The sequence below is a fragment of the Prunus dulcis genome, chromosome 1, assembly GCF_902201215.1.
Source record: "Prunus dulcis chromosome 1, ALMONDv2, whole genome shotgun sequence".
In the NCBI taxonomy this organism is placed as follows: domain Eukaryota; kingdom Viridiplantae; phylum Streptophyta; class Magnoliopsida; order Rosales; family Rosaceae; genus Prunus; species Prunus dulcis.
Window position 1 is genome coordinate 30955791 of NC_047650.1, and position 15953 is coordinate 30971743.

A 15953-nucleotide genomic window follows, 5' to 3' on the forward strand; every position below is an offset into this window, starting at 1 on the left:
ATATGCCTAATACGACATAATTAAACAGATGCGTAGCCGCGATGGCCTTTTTATAGGAAATGTATTTTTCTCTTTCCAAGTCAAATTTACAAGGATAAGCAGTAAGTTTTCTTTGAACATAATCATTCCAATTTTGATCCCATTTGGTATTGAATTATGATCTTAGCAGAAACTAATTCGTTTTAAATCATGACATTGATTAATATTTTTCTTTATTTGGTAAGCTTTCATCAATCGCACTTGTCTTTTTCTTCATGGATTATATATATGTTTTTATAATTAATTCATTATAAAAACAGCGGAAAGCTCTGCTCGTTTTTTGGGGTCAGAAGTCTCTCAACACTATGAAACAAAAAGAAAGAACCAAACGAAACAAAAATAAAATATAAAGATCAACGTTTCGGCTGAGCTTCGAGCCAAAAGCCCCCAAAACAAAACAAAGCAAGCAAACCAACTTTGTTTTGACTCATTCAGTTTGGGAACAAGTTTGCTTTTGCACAACCCAGGTTGTGGCTGCACTGTTTTCTTCCTAAATTGGCAGAGCATAAATGATGAGCTTTAATGTTAGTTGGGATATAAAATATAAAATATTAAAAACAAAGGTCCATAATTGTAATTAAATAATTATTTGGGGCTAACTTCCTTTAGATTATGTTAGATTAGATGGAAATCTGTGTAGCGTGTTCATACTAAGTACAAACAAATAGCAGATCAGATGCAACTTTCTTCACTTGCTTTTCTTTGCTTTTCTTCATAAAAATAATGTCCGTGGTTCTAATTATTTGAGTATAATGACCATCAGAGATAAAACAATAGCATAAAGTACCTGTCAACGATTTTAAACAAATACTAGGGCTGTGTTGGCTGAATGCATCTGGGCCGTCCATCTCAGCGTCTGAAAGCTCTCAGTTTGTGGGCCCCAAGTTCAACGGACCGTCGACGGCCTGCAACCAGTCCACTGTGTCTATTTCTGATTAGTATATACTATGCAGTAAAAAGTCCAAATTGCCACTGGGGCTTGGTATCATCATCAGACTTTTGAAAAAGATGGTGGCCTTTGCGTAGCTGTCCATTTCGGGATTTAGGGTCTACTCGGAAAGACAAAAGGGTATTTGCCTTTTTATGCAACAGTATATTTTTCCATGCATCGCATTACCATCTTCGCTTTGCATCTGCCCCATCTAGCGTCCACAACACCAGCAAGTCCATTATATTATAATGGGCTTTGAAGCAGGGGATTGAACCTCTTTAGTGGCAGACTCAAGCACGTGCTAATGACTCACGAGGGCTTCAGTGACATTTGACCTCCATTTGGTACTGTAGCGTACTGCTTGACTGTGAAGCACAGGTAAGACCAAAAACCCAAAGGCAGTAATTTTGATGAGGAATATGCCCTATAAAAAAAAAAACAACAAGAAGAAGAATTCAGACAAGGTTTTCAAGAGAATCACAAGAAAGCCACTGAGGATCGGAGTGCGGGCAAAACGTTTAAATTGTCTTGTCCACATTTCACTTGCTCGTCCTTATCGGCTCAGTGGCATTACTGGTAATTCAAGCATAACACAACTCACTGGAAAGACCGAAACATCCTGCGTTGCAGAAGCAAGACGGTGGGTTCAGTAGGGTTGTAAATGTCTTTTTTCGGCAATGAGAATTAGGCAAAGTTTATGTCTTTATATAAAAAAGGTTTAGCAATAGGATAGAAGAATAGTTGGGTTTAGCCTTTTGTGCTAAAAGACAAGCACCGCCTAGTCCGACTTCCTCCGACAAATGACATCTGCCAGCTTATTGTGACACGTGGACGGCCAGATCGAAACAATCGGCGACGGGATCAGACTTGGCTCATTGGGCTCAGTTATATTCCCTAACCACGGTTAAAAATGCACTGCTTCAAACCTTAACCATGGTTAACTGCCGCCGCTTCAACCCATTTTTCAATATATTTAATTTTTTCCACTCCGTTTAAATCTCTCTCTTTCTCTCTCTCTCTCAACTCTCTCTCTCTCTGTCAGCTTCTTTCATTTAAATTTCAGCTACGGAGCGGCCGCCTAATGGGACTTTGGTTCTCCGTCCATGACCTCGATGACTGAGTTGAATCGGTGTTTCCGTTGGTTTTCGTTGAACGAGCAAAGAGTCTAGTAATTCAGCTCGTGCAACTTGGCCGGTTTTTCTCGGGAATAAATTTCTCTTTTCCCGGGAAACAATCAGAAAGTGTTTGCTTATTTTAAACAATCAGAACTAAAACCCTAAGTAGTTAGCTTGTTCTAGAGGCTTTGAGCTCAGAGATTGAAGTGAAGGGAACAAAAATGGGGGACCTGGACAATTCCTCATCCCCGTTACTGACAGTTTCAACAGCTTCAGGGGAAGCTAGTTTATCTTCCTCTGCTCACGAAACCATGACTCTTCCAGAGCCGCCTCCTAAGAAAAAACGAAACCTTCCCGGAATGCCAGGTATACAAGATCGGAACTCGATGAGCCTTTAATTTTTGCTAATTGACGCTAAAATAACATCTAATATCTTGTTAATTTCAAAATTTTCAGATCCCGAAGCGGAGGTGATCGCTCTGTCGCCGACAACGCTTCTCGCAACGAACCGTTTCGTGTGCGAGATCTGCAACAAAGGGTTCCAGCGTGATCAGAACTTGCAGCTCCATCGGCGAGGCCACAACTTGCCGTGGAAGCTGAGACAAAGAACAACCAAAGAAATCCGGAAGCGGGTCTATGTGTGCCCTGAGACCTCCTGCGTGCACCACAACCCGACCCGAGCCCTCGGCGATTTGACGGGAATAAAAAAGCACTTCTGTAGAAAGCACGGCGAGAAGAAGTGGAAGTGCGAGCGGTGCTCCAAGAAATACGCCGTACAGTCCGATTGGAAGGCGCACATGAAGACCTGTGGTACCCGAGAGTACAGATGCGATTGTGGAACTTTATTCTCTAGGTGTGTGTTTGGTTCCCGATAAACTAAACGAAAAAAATTTCCTCTTTTTTCTAGTATTATTTTCTCGGAAACCGCCGATTATTAAGATGTTGTCGTTTTGTTTGGGTTTTGAAGGAGGGATAGCTTTATAACGCATAGGGCTTTCTGCGATGCGTTGGCGGAGGAGAGCGCGAAGGCTCAAACCCTAGCGATTGACGGCTCAGATGGAAATCAGAATCTCAATAATCAGAGTCCGAATCCGAATGCGAAGGGTGTGGTGGCTTCGCCGCCTCCACAGCCTCTGACGCCGTCAAACACTGTGGTGTCTCCGGCTTTGTCCATTCAGAGCTCAGGTAACAATAAATAAAGTAAATAATTGTGGTCCATATGATCATATGCCACATCGCCGCCTTTAATATCGTATGTACGTCAATGCTAAGCTTGATAGTCTTTGGTACGTAAAATGAGTTTTGGGTGCATTAATTTTTTTCAACAACATTCTTAGTTCTTGAACATCACCAGATTAATTATGAACGTTGAAGTTTCAGTTCAGATCATGTTTTGAAATGCTTTGCCTAGTGATTCAATTCAAGTTTCAACTGCGGCATTTTTAAGCCACTTTATTATATTATCTTGTATGTGGCTCGTTTTCACAGAAAAACAATTATTGTAGTTTAAGAAATAATGAAGGCCGAGCTTGTATTTTATGGCTGTGTTTTGTCTCTTCTTTGATGTCGTTCTCGCGTGGCTGAGTAGGCTTGGAAAAATGCAACTTTCACATTAGGTATGGATGTAGGGATAGAGAGAAGAGAGAGAGTAGTTGTCCCACGGCGACAGGCAATGGATGGATGCACGATTGATAAGGGAGCTCTAGAATCGAGGGTTAAAAACATTAAAAAAAGAGAAAAAAGTTGAGGGAAAGGACGCTATTATTGCCTGAGCCTCTCCTTTCTTATTTCTCCTTTTGCTTATAAAGCAGGGAGTTTTAGCTTTCAAGTTTTAAGTTGTTTCCAATGAGGACTTGGCAAAAAATTTAAATGAATTATGCGGCTCTATTCATGTCTGCGCCTTGCTTTCACTTTGCCTTTTATATTTGGATTGCAACATTGCCCGTGTATCTTTCCATGCCTGCTTTTGTACAATTAAGTTCTGTTTAGTTCTTCTTCATTTTATATATATATGTATTTTATATTCATAATTATTTAATTATCTTCTGTTTGTTGACAGAATTGCCGGAAAACCCAATAGGCCTCTCGCCGCCAACGCCAGCCACAACGTGCTTAACCACTACAGCAATTAGCACCACCACTACCACCACCACCACCACCACCACCACCTCAACAGGAAACTGCAACAACGGCAGCAGTGTATTTGCAAGCATATTTGCACCTTCCACAGCCTCAGCATTGATCTCACAGCCACCTCAAACATCATCACCATCCTCATTCTCCAATCAAGTCTCCACCTTGGGACGCCCCGATGGCTCCACCACAATCCCAACCGTTTCCTCCATTAATGAACCCACATCCCTCTCTCTCTCCACCTCTCTTTACCTCTCCAGCAACGGCTCCTCCCTCTTCCCAACACCTGAACCACAAGACCATCGCCACTACGCTCAGCCCGCTGTCATGTCCGCCACCGCATTGCTCCAAAAGGCAGCCCAAATGGGCGCTGCCGCATCAAACGCTTCATTGCTTCGTGGGTTTGGCTTGGCCACGTCATCCTCGTCCCCATCTCAAGAAAATAGCACGGCGCTGCAGTGGAACAAGCCAGAGAGTGGTGGTGGTACTACCCAGATGGCAGCTGGGGTTGGGCTCGAACTTCTCTCAACTGCTAGTGCTGCCCATTTGACTGATCTAATGATGGGCCCACCTTCCCAATTCGGGGGTCAGCCCATGACGCGTGACCTTCTTGGGCTCAGCATAGGTGTTGGCAACAGCGGCAGCAGTGCTTCCACAGGCGGGCTTTCTGCGTTGTTAAATTCCTTTGGTGGTGGGGGCAGTGGCTTCGACGTTGCAGCTGCTGCGTATGGAGGAGGGGGAGGGGCTGGGAGTTCTCAGAGAGAATCATGGGAAGGTGCACAAGATAGATAGTCCAATGGGCCTGCCTTGCTCTAGAACAGCCTCATTTTCCTTCCTGTGATTGATTTTGTTGGCATAGGTAAAGAGAGCGACTCTGGGCAACTCGCTGGCGCTCCTGCTTTTGAAGATTTTCCAAGCGCAGTGGCCTTGTGTGTTTTGTGCTGCTGATTATAAATATATTGCTTAAATTTTGTCTTTTGAATCGTAGCTGTTTTGAGTATTAGCTCATTTAAGTTGTAGTCTGTAGGGATGTGAATGGGAAAAAAAAGCAGTGTACAGGAGCTTAATTTTCTAGTTGCTAGCGTAGCAAAGTGCACAGCACAAAATTAAGGGAAAACATGTAATGTGCGTCCAAGTCTGTACTACGTAAAAAGTGAAGAGTGATTCAGTTGTCTTTCAAGTACCTTCTCCTGCGATTGTTGGAATAGTTTTTGTGGGTGTACTTGCACCGTCAGATTCGTCTTATTGCATCTAGAAATCTAAAACAACAAACTTGTGCACGAAACTGTTCCGCTTCCGGAATTAAAGATCCACATGGACTCTGGATGGCGGTGGTCAAATCCGAGAGCTTAGGGTTGGACCAGATATTAATTTGACAGAGAGTGAATGATGTGAAGATGAAGATGTTTTTAATTCGTGAGCTGGCGGATGCATTTGTTTCCTCCCGCGCTGACTGCTCTGAATGAATCGGATGACGAGTGGGTCCGCTGGGTTTGATGGCGGATGCATTTGTTTCCTCCCGCGCTGACTGCTCTGAATGAATCGGATGACGAGTGGGTCCGCTGGGTTTGATGGTGTGGTGGGGTTAGCTCCTGACGGGTGGTCTCTGTTTGCTAGCTGCATTTGCTAATGCCACCCAGCTGCCTGTACAGTGTACGGTACGTGCTATTCTTCCCGTCAAAACGGTCACGGCGGATAAACTACTAGATTAGTAGATTAAAGACAAACTTAATCTCGAGTGTGTGTGAGTTTTATCTTATGATTAAGAATAAGATAACCCCATTAATGATAGACATCTCTTTACGAAACCTCCACGTGTAACTGAGAAGATCCAATAAATACGTAAATAACATAATCTAGGGTCAAGAGTCAAGACCAAACAAAAAGGTTCTCTCTGTTAGATTTCCAAATTGATTTGTTATCAGTAATGTTATGTAATAGGATATTTCAAGACTTGCCATTACTTCAAAACCAGTGGGAAATCAAAGAAAATGTTTCACTCACAACAACACAACATGAGGACACTTGCACAGCATAATCCGAGGAAATGAATGAGATCAAAGATTGACATTTAATTAAGTCTCTGGATTTGGTTTGTGTATGATACCAAACCAGGGAAGAAATTGGATTTGTGGTTCCAGAGAATTTGAATGAGCTTTAAGATCGTAAGTTCAGTATTTCAGTTTCTTCCTATGCAAGTATTTCAATGAGTTAAATATAAGAAAACTTGGCAAATCTTGTAGAATTGCTGCTGAATACTATTTTATAATCTTTTGTGTTTTCGAAGATACTTTTGTCTACGTCATGCATGATGTATATGTAGGAATTAGAAAGTGTAGCCTCACTCTCTCGTTAAAAGTAACAAATCTTAACCCTCTTCTGAAGTCTCCATTTCTTTCACTCTCTTCTATCTCTGCGATTTCAAGATGCATCAGGTTCTTCTTGTTTTGCTTGTCCCTCCTCTTATCCTCCTCTTCAAATTTGTGTGCTCAACCATATGGGTCCCACTGAGGACACAAAGGCACTTCCAAAAGCAAGGCATAAGGGGCCCGCCCTACCGTCCGATCTTCGGGAACTCGGCCGAGATCCGCCGTCTGTTTGCAGAAGCTCAGTCAAAGCGAGGCGCATTTGACCACGACATCCTTCAACGCGCGTCCCCATTTTACCACCGGTGGTCCCGTATGTACGGGAAGAATTTCCTGTACTGGTTTGGGCCGAAGCCCAGGCTGGCAATAGCAGACCCTCACATGATCAAAGAAGTGCTTATGAATACGAGTGGGTCGTTTCAAAAGATACCCTTTACCCCATTAACCAAGATTCTATTTGGAGAGGGCCTTGTTGGGCTCGAAGGCGACCAATGGGCTTTTCACAGAAGGGTTGTGAATCAGGCCTTCAAAATGGAGAAAGTCAAGGTATCCTCAAACTCAAATACCCCTCTAGTCACTCTAATAGAAGTGAAATTCCGAAAATGGGTATTAATTTCTGATAGTGTAAGTTGAGCTAGGTGTAATATAGTCAAATTTGATATGCATAATACCAAGTGCTTTCTATTTGATGTTGTTGTTGGGTTATTTTTCTTTTCTTTAATGCAGGGTTGGGTGCCAGAGATTGTGGCTAGTACCATGAAGATGTTGGAGAAATGGGAGGATGTAAGAGGAGGGAGAGATGAGTTTGAGATGGATGTGCACAAGGAACTTCATGAGCTCTCAGCAGATATTATATCCAGGACAGCTTTTGGAAGCAGTTTCGAGGAGGGAAAGCGAGTTTTCAACTTACAAGAACAACAAATGCATCTTTTCTCCAAGGCAGTCAGGAGCATCTACATCCCTGGCTTCAGGTGACTTTACTTCTCAAATTTAAAGCATGCTTTCTTTGTTGTTATACTTTTGAACTGCTATGATGTATCTTAATGTGGTAAATGACATGAAATTTAGAGTGTTGGATTGTTACACTGAATATTTGTATATGCATATGTCAGGTGGTTTTCTTTCAATAATCGTGTTTTCTCATCAAATTCATTTGCAAACAGGTTTTTGCCTACCAAGAATAACAGAGAGAGATGGAGACTAGATAAGGAAACTCGCGAATCAATACGGATGTTGATTGTGAATAACCGCAAAACAAGAGAAGATTCAAGAAATCTGCTTAGTCTGTTAATGTCTTCTTACAAGAATCAGGATGGTGAAGAGGAGGAATTAGAGATACAAGAAGTTATTGATGAATGCAAGACCTTCTACTTTGCAGGAAAGGAAACAACTGCTAATCTTTTGACTTGGGCACTTCTCCTTCTTGCGCTGCATCCGGAATGGCAAAGCAAGGCTCGAGAAGAAGTAAATTGCGCTTGTGGAAGCAATAAGCTTCCGGTTGCAGAGAATCTGAATGACCTTAAGATTGTAAGTTCAGTATCTCAGTTTCTTATAAGTTCCAAGACATTGGCAGGGAAATAAGTTATTTTTGTGCTTTGAATTAAAAGTAGTACTTAACTTGTACAAATTTGTTGCTGCTTCCTCTCACATGTTGTTTATTGATGTCCCCTTTTGAACAGGTAAGTATGATAGTTAACGAAACACTTAGACTCTACCCTCCGGCTGTGATGCTAATGAGGCAAACATCAAACAAGGTCAAGCTTGGGAGCCTGGACATTCCTGCTAACACACAACTTTACTTGGCCTTGACTGCTGTCCATCACGACACTGAGATATGGGGAGAAGATGCCAATGAATTCAAGCCGATGAGGTTTTCGGAGTCTCGAAGGCATTTAGCATCATATTTTCCGTTTGGTCTGGGGCCTAGAATCTGTGCAGGTCAAAATTTAGCTTTGGTTGAAGCAAAACTGGTCTTAGCAATCATCATCCGGCACTATTATGTCATGGTGTCACCTACATATGTTCATGCCCCAATGTTGTTTATAAGTTTACAGCCCCAGTATGGCGCTCAAATCCTCTTCAGGAAGATTCCAAACTGAAATTTTCTGGGGATGAAATCATGAAATGAAAAATAATTGAAAGAACGTTTGTTTATTATGCACATTATCTTAAGGCTCGTAACTTTAGCTAGTAATTCTAACAATACGAACGCTCTTTGGGCAGGGCCTTGTTGGGCTGGTGAGTGCTCTTCACATGTGGATTGCCAACCAGGGCTTCACTATGGAGCAAGTCCATAGCCACCATAATCATATTTCTTATTGATTTCCTAGTTGGAATAGGCACAAGCATCTTCAAGAAAGACGAAGTCACCACCTTCATTCTGCCAAAATGCGTAAAGGAGAATAAACAAGAAAATGCAAAAGGAACTATTAGAATCCACTTAAATTCTTCCAACTATTTTATACTTTTATTCTCACTTTGCTTATGATATATCTTACATTATCTCATTCCATTTTATTTCTCATTGTACTACAATTGGTACAAGTAAAGAAACTCTGAATCAATTCGAAGGAAAACAGTTGGGAGTTGGACTCCACAATCAATTCAAAGGAAAACAGTTAAGTTGGTTAGCAAGACGCAAGGCATAGCCGAGAAACCACCAATCCAGTCCCATTGACCATTATGGTTTATTTTATCTTAAAACTGTTTATTTTATAAAATGATCACTATAGTTAAAAGATTAAATTTGATTTAAGGTCCGGGGTTATTTTGTCATAAGGATAAAGTATGGGGTTGGTTTGTAAGCATATGGAGATCATTTTGCAAATATAAGTAAAATCCGACGGCGGATGTATTTTCCCAAAACATAAAGTATATTCGCAGCGCACCAAAGCGAACGAAGACCACCAGCTTATCTTCCTACTATATTGGACAAAATCATGAAAAATATGGTAAAAGCTTATAATAAAAGTCTTCACGTACCGGTCCAATCTGGTTGTTTAGTTGTCCTCATAATTACCAAACCCCCCTCGTTTCAGATCACAAACGAGCAGACGTGTTCCGTAAATATCAGTAGGACCAGTGGTGAAATAGTCACAAAACAATCTGAAGTAAAAGCCCTAGCATAAAACCCGTACCATAAGAAACTTCTGGACTATTTCCTTTTTTAAACCGTTGAAGGCGATCGTGAAATTTGTGGGAGTTTGAAGGGGAAGAGAGTTGGATATGGAGGCTCGTGGTGCCACCTAACCCCAAGATTGACATCTAGCCCGAGCTCTGTTTCGTATAATATAAGTGGAGATTTGGGATTCGAAGAACTCGTAGTGGTTTTTGGGTCTGCTTCTTGCTTTTTAGGGCTGGAGTTTCGATTCCGATCGATAAGCTTGGTGAGATTTCTATTTTAAAAAAAATTTCGGCTATTTTCCATTATTTTAACTATGGCTTTTGGGTTTTTTTGGTTAATTGTATTTTCATTTTACTGTTTTCCGGGAATTTTGTTATATCTTGATGTTGATAGATACTTGTTAGCTTGCTACTGTATTTTTTTTCCTTCAAATTTTCTGATTTGTGTGTCTGATTATATATATTTGTCTGTGGCTATGTGCAGACACGAATTGTGCACCATCTTTGTTTATTTCCCAGGTTTCTGAATTTTTGTGATATATTGGTGGGAGAAGGGGATCCCGTATTGAATTAATTTAAGAATAGATGTACAGATAGTTATGAGATTTAATTTTGCGCATAGTGGAAACCTTTGTGATCTCTGCACTAGAGGGGTTGAAGCTAAGCTCCTTTGTTTAAGAGGGTAAGATGCCATCTTCTCATTTGTCAAAGCTTAGGACTGCATTACAGAGATCGATTGTAGGGCAGGAAGGTGGGCTTCAGGACTCACTAGATGGGCTAATTGGGCAAGGAAAATTGTTGTTTGGCAATTCTAAGTTGTTCCAATCCAGACCATTTTCAACTATCTCAGATCTCCATGCGTTTCTTTCACCAGGCACCGTTTTCGCTGCAAGGTCAGATTCGCAGTTAGTTAACCAAAGAAAGAACATATCTGTTGTTGGAGAGATTTCGCGTATTATTTCAACCCCATCTGTGTCAGGGCCTTCACTTCAGGTTTGCGGCTATCATATTGATTGTGCGCTTTCTGAGCCCTGTCAGTTTATAACCAGAAGCAAGTTTCAGAATAAAGCTATGGCTGCCTGTGGTTCAAGAACTGTAGTTGGGGGATGCTACCCTGATAATTTTACTTCAAGGCGTGGGCTTCTTTCAATGGTACCCGAAAGTTCATGTACATTTTATAACAACAGGAAAGGTTCTGACTGTTTTCAAGCAGCTAGCATGAGTTTGAAAAAAAGAGGGCTATCCAACACTAATGCAATTTTTGGATATTTCATATATGAAGTTGGAAAGAGATGGTCTAATTCCTCCCCAACTAAAGGATCAGGGTCAAGAGAATTTCATAGTTCGTCTACATGCTTATCTGCTGGGACTGCCCAAGACGTGTCTTTTGATAATTCTGCTCCTGAGGAGCAACTTTCAAGTTCTGCAGATTCATCTGATCAGTGAGTAGCATTCTCTGTTTTTCCATTTTTGTTTCTTAGATTCTATTTATTTGTTGTTTTATGTAGTTGTACTGGCATTTAAGTTTGTATTTAAGTAGTGCAATGAGTCTCAGCATTTGTTAAAGCATGTTACAATGATTACAGGAAGGTTACAGATGGAAAGTCCCTAAAACTAACTTCAGGATCATATTACCTGCCCCATCCTGATAAAGAGGAAACTGGCGGGGAGGATGCTCACTTCATTTGTGTGAATGAACAAGCAATAGGGGTGGCAGATGGTGTTGGTGGCTGGGCAGATCTTGGTGTTAATTCTGGATTGTATTCCAGAGAACTGATGTCTAATTCTGTAGCTGCTGTTCAGGAGGAGCCCAAGGGTTCAGTTGACCCTGCTAGGGTATTGGAAAAAGCTCACTCAAGCACAAAGGCCAAGGGTTCCTCAACAGCATGTATCATAGCACTCACAGAACAGGTATGGAACTTCCCTTCATTTTAACCATGTCTGTCAAATTGATACTCTTGCTTCATGCTAGTCAAGGGAACACATATCCTTTTTTTCTGAGGCCATTTAAAAAATGGCTTTTGTTGAACTAATTAACTCTTTATGTAGCCGGATGTAGTAAAACTAACTTCGGAAGTCTAAACTTTTCATTGTTTTCTTGTAAGAGCAGTTTGTGTTGATATTTATTATATATTCAAGAATCTTGAAATATTGCTATCTTATGATACTGACTATTTAGAAACTTAAATTCACTGTTTGCGATTTCACTGCAGGGTATTCATGCAATTAATTTAGGTGACAGTGGGTTCATAGTGGTTCGAGATGGGTGCACCGTCTTTAGATCCCCTGTTCAACAGCATGATTTTAACTTTACCTATCAACTGGAGAGTGGAAGCAACGGTGATCTACCTAGCTCTGGCCAGGTCAGCAACATATTTTCTTTAGGACTGTTACCTAATGGCTTACGTATTATTCGTCATTACATTCTTGGTTTGTAATATATTTTCCACTTGTGAGTTTCATTCTTGATTTCTTTGCAATACTTGCTGTCCGATATCTGGTTTTTGTTTCTCAAACTTTTTTTACGATGGTTGATTAGTATCTTGAAATAGATTTTTTTTGAGTTTGTAGCAGAAACAAAGAGAATGTGATTTCATCATTTTTCAGCAATGTGTCAAATGAGACCTGGAATGATTGTAGTGCATATCACAAGCTAAGTTTCCTTTGTTTGATTCAGGTTTTTACAGTTCCTGTTGCACCTGGGGATGTTATAATTGCCGGAACTGATGGCCTGTTTGACAACTTGTATAACAATGAGATTACTGCAGTGGTAGTTCATGCCATAAGAGCTGGCTTGGGGCCTCAGGTGACAGCACAAAAGATAGCGGCATTGGCACGCCAACGAGCTCAGGATAGAGACCGGCAGACACCTTTCTCGACTGCTGCTCAAGATGCAGGGTTCCGTTATTATGGTGGCAAGCTCGATGATATAACTGTTGTAGTTTCATATGTAACCAGTTCGAGTGATGCATGACACAAAATTGGACTCTCTCTCTCTCTCTCTCTCTCTCTCTCTCACACGCACATTTGTATATGCTACATTTCACTCTTTTTTTGTAAATTGTTTTTATTTAGTTTCATTTCTCTCATGTGTGGATAAAATCCATACGCACTCTTCTTGGTTCTGAGGCCCATTTGACTTCCTGTGCGAATGGTATCAAATGAATGTAGAGACATATAGTGGCCTCTTTTTGGAAATATATCTGGGTCTGTCCTTGTCTTATCTCCCATGGGAATATTTCCCTTCCAAGTTGTAAGCCTTGCTACTACCGCATTTCTTTCTGCTTTTTATTTTTTATTTTTTGGTAAAGCATTTCCTTTTGCTTTTTTCTTTAGGCGTAACATTTAACTTTTTCTTTGTCATATTCTTCTTTTTCGTTTTTATTTATTTGTTAACTGTTTGAAAGGTAAAAGAGTATTATGGTAAGCATTTAGAAGGTAATTGGAAAATTGAAAAATACCACCTTCACTTCACGCACCAATCGTTTTTTATTTTTTTTATTTTCCGGGTTGTCGGATGTCGAAGTCAAACTACAGCAGCATAAAAAAAAAAACCCCGAATCTTGGCCGATATGCCAAAAAATGAGAGCCATGATGATCCTTTAGTTCCTTGTATGCAAAACGCCGTATCCTTGCCTGCTCGATCCAGCTCGTCTCTCTGTCGGACTCTCTTGAAGAGGAGAGAGTAAGCAACGACAAAGCCTTCCTCGTAGCTCCACTTGCATTTTCGATAATTCATAAAAGGAGAGAGAGCAGCTCAACCTTCGCTTCCCTGACTTTCAGTTCAAGCAGCAGCACTAGAACCCTAATCAGCGACTGTGATATTCCATCTCTCTCTCTATCTCTTACTCTTTCAAGAACGACTGTGCACGGCTCGAGGGAAAGGGAAGGAGGGCATGGCGGGTCGTAGAGACGGTTCGTTGATGCGAGATAAGACCCAGTCATTTCGTGGATCTCGAATAGTGACAGCCATTGTCGTCGGAGTCCTTCTTGGCTCTGTCTGCGCCTTCTTCTTTCCGCGCGGATTCTTCAGCTCGGATCCGCCTATCCAAAGCCGTCGATTCGGGAAATTGGATCTCCAGGTTCGGATCTCGGTTCCAAATTGACTGACTTTTTGCTCCTTTAATTTTAATTTTAATTTAATTTCTTTAACTTTAAATTTGGCGCTTATACAATCTTAATCGCGTCATTGACTGATTTGGTTATGCCAGTTTGCATTTGCTGGGATTTCTTTTCTTTACTTAGATTTATTGTGATTGGCTTTCAATCTTCAACGGCATTAAGCTGACGGTTGAACTTTATATGTAGAGTTAAACTTATATATATAACTTACGTTGTGAGCATTTGGGTTTAATTCGCCGATCAATTCTAGTCCGTAAAACAATAAGGAACTGCATTATATTGACAGGCTTGTTTCATGATTGGTATTTTATAAAGAAAGTATTATAAAGCTGATCTCTTTAACTTTCGATATAGCATAGCTTATGTTATGGGGCCTTACATGCCCACCTGCATTTGCAGACTAGCTCATCCCAATGTGAATCAACAGAACGGATAAACATGCTGAGGTCTGACATTGGATCACTGTCGGACAAGAATGATGAGCTGAAGAAACAGGTTCAAGATCTAACTGAAAAGCTACGGCTAGCTGAACAAGGAAAGGATCACGCACATGAGCAGTTTTCAGTATTAGGTAAACCGCATAAGGCTGGCCCTCTTGGTACTGTCAAGGGCTTGAGAACTAACCCGACTGTCATTCCCGATGAATCTGTGAATCCGAGGTTGGCAAAGATCTTGGAGGACGTTGCAGTTCAGAAAGAGCTTATAGTTGCACTTGCAAATTCAAATGTGAAAGCCATGTTGGAGATATGGTTTACTAGCATCAAGAGGGTTGGTATAACCAATTATCTAGTTGTAGGATTAGATGACGAGATTGAAGAATTTTGCATAGCTAATGATGTTCCTGTATACAAGAGAGATCCAGATGATGGTATTGATTCAATTGCAAAGACAGGAGGTAACCATGCCGTCTCTGGGTTGAAATTTCGTATCTTGAGGGAGTTTCTGCAACTAGGTTACAGTGTTCTTCTCTCAGATGTTGACATAGTATATTTGCAGAACCCCTTCAATCATCTTTATCGGGATTCTGATGTAGAGTCTATGAGTGATGGTCACAATAACATGACCGCTTATGGATTTAATGATGTGTTTGATGAACCTTCTATGGGTTGGGCTCGCTATGCTCATACAATGAGGATATGGGTATATAACTCTGGTTTCTTTTACATAAGACCTACACTTCCTTCAATTGAGCTTTTGGATCGTGTGGCTGGACGGCTCTCTAAGGAAAAAGCATGGGACCAAGCAGTGTTCAATGAGGAACTCTTTTTCCCTTCACATCCGGGGTACGATGGGCTTCATGCTTCCAAGAGAACTATGGATTTCTATCTCTTTATGAACAGCAAGGTCCTCTTCAAGACAGTCAGGAAAGATGCTAATTTGAAAAAATTGAAACCAGTAATCCTTCATGTAAATTACCACCCAGATAAACTTCCAAGGATGAAGGCAATTATGGAGTTCTATGTTAACGGCAAGCAAGATGCACTAGAACCTTTCCCTGAGGGTTCTCAATGGTAGTAGTGATAGTTCTACAGACCCATGGATGGGCTAAACAGTACACATGCTCTGTAATTCAACTGATACAGGTAGAGGCGAAATCGACTGCATCTTCTGAGGCCAATTCAAAGTCTCTTTTTTTCTTCTTCTTCTTTTCACCCGAGTTTCCTTTCAAATTTTTGTTTTGTATGGATAGTAACTTTCTGAGTTTCACTAGAGTGTCTCCTGAGCTGACATTTGTTCTGTATCATAAATATACCAAGAAATGTCACATAAGGGTTTGCCATCTTTGGTGATTGACAATTTGACAGCTTTGTCATCTGTATATTTACTTGATTGAATTTCTTCTAAAGTGGATTTTGTGTATACAACCTCGTTGGGTTGGAATTATCATCGTAACGGTGAATTTGCTCATGATCAACTTGCATGATTCATGAAGAGACTTTGCTAATGACGTTTCAGAGTAATCAATTTAATCAACACAATACAACATTTGAGCATGAAGCCCATATAATTCACACCATTTCTTACCTTTTCAAGAACTTTTATCCTATTTTTGATCACCACAAAAGATATCACCAAGAGATCTGGTCTCTTTGTAATCAGGATTTCTCAGCATTTGTAGGCAAT

General features: G+C 40.8%; 4 protein-coding genes across 5 annotated transcripts; all 4 read left to right on the top strand.

Annotated features, from left to right (window-relative positions):
• The first annotated feature begins 1973 nt into the window (after positions 1-1973).
• On the top strand, positions 1974-5452 carry LOC117626456 (zinc finger protein GAI-ASSOCIATED FACTOR 1-like). The gene is made up of 4 exons (XM_034358166.1): positions 1974-2451; positions 2542-2938; positions 3053-3270; positions 4145-5452. Exons 1-4 carry the CDS (start codon positions 2307-2309, stop codon positions 5008-5010), a joined length of 1626 nt encoding a protein of 541 aa, XP_034214057.1. The 5' UTR covers positions 1974-2306; the 3' UTR covers positions 5011-5452.
• Positions 5453-5721: 269 nt separating this feature from the next.
• Positions 5722-8767, top strand: LOC117626463 (cytochrome P450 734A1). Its single transcript, XM_034358177.1, has 5 exons — positions 5722-6383; positions 6645-7130; positions 7311-7555; positions 7748-8111; positions 8264-8767. Exons 1-5 carry the CDS (start codon positions 6369-6371, stop codon positions 8681-8683), a joined length of 1530 nt encoding a protein of 509 aa, XP_034214068.1. The 5' UTR covers positions 5722-6368; the 3' UTR covers positions 8684-8767.
• An 836-nt stretch (positions 8768-9603) lies between these two features.
• On the top strand, positions 9604-12932 carry LOC117614675 (probable protein phosphatase 2C 55). 2 transcript variants are annotated; one of them, XM_034343560.1, is made up of 5 exons: positions 9604-9970; positions 10192-11149; positions 11294-11618; positions 11921-12070; positions 12385-12932. In XM_034343560.1, exons 2-5 carry the CDS (start codon positions 10395-10397, stop codon positions 12679-12681), a joined length of 1527 nt encoding a protein of 508 aa, XP_034199451.1. In that variant the 5' UTR covers positions 9604-9970; positions 10192-10394; the 3' UTR covers positions 12682-12932. The 2 variants fall into 2 exon arrangements, with proteins under 2 accessions (XP_034199451.1, XP_034199452.1); XM_034343561.1 differs by having other exon boundaries at positions 10582-11149.
• A 234-nt stretch (positions 12933-13166) lies between these two features.
• On the top strand, positions 13167-15737 carry LOC117631849 (arabinosyltransferase RRA3-like). Its single transcript, XM_034365176.1, has 2 exons — positions 13167-13789; positions 14229-15737. Exons 1-2 carry the CDS (start codon positions 13604-13606, stop codon positions 15342-15344), a joined length of 1302 nt encoding a protein of 433 aa, XP_034221067.1. The 5' UTR covers positions 13167-13603; the 3' UTR covers positions 15345-15737.
• Positions 15738-15953: the final 216 nt, after the last annotated feature.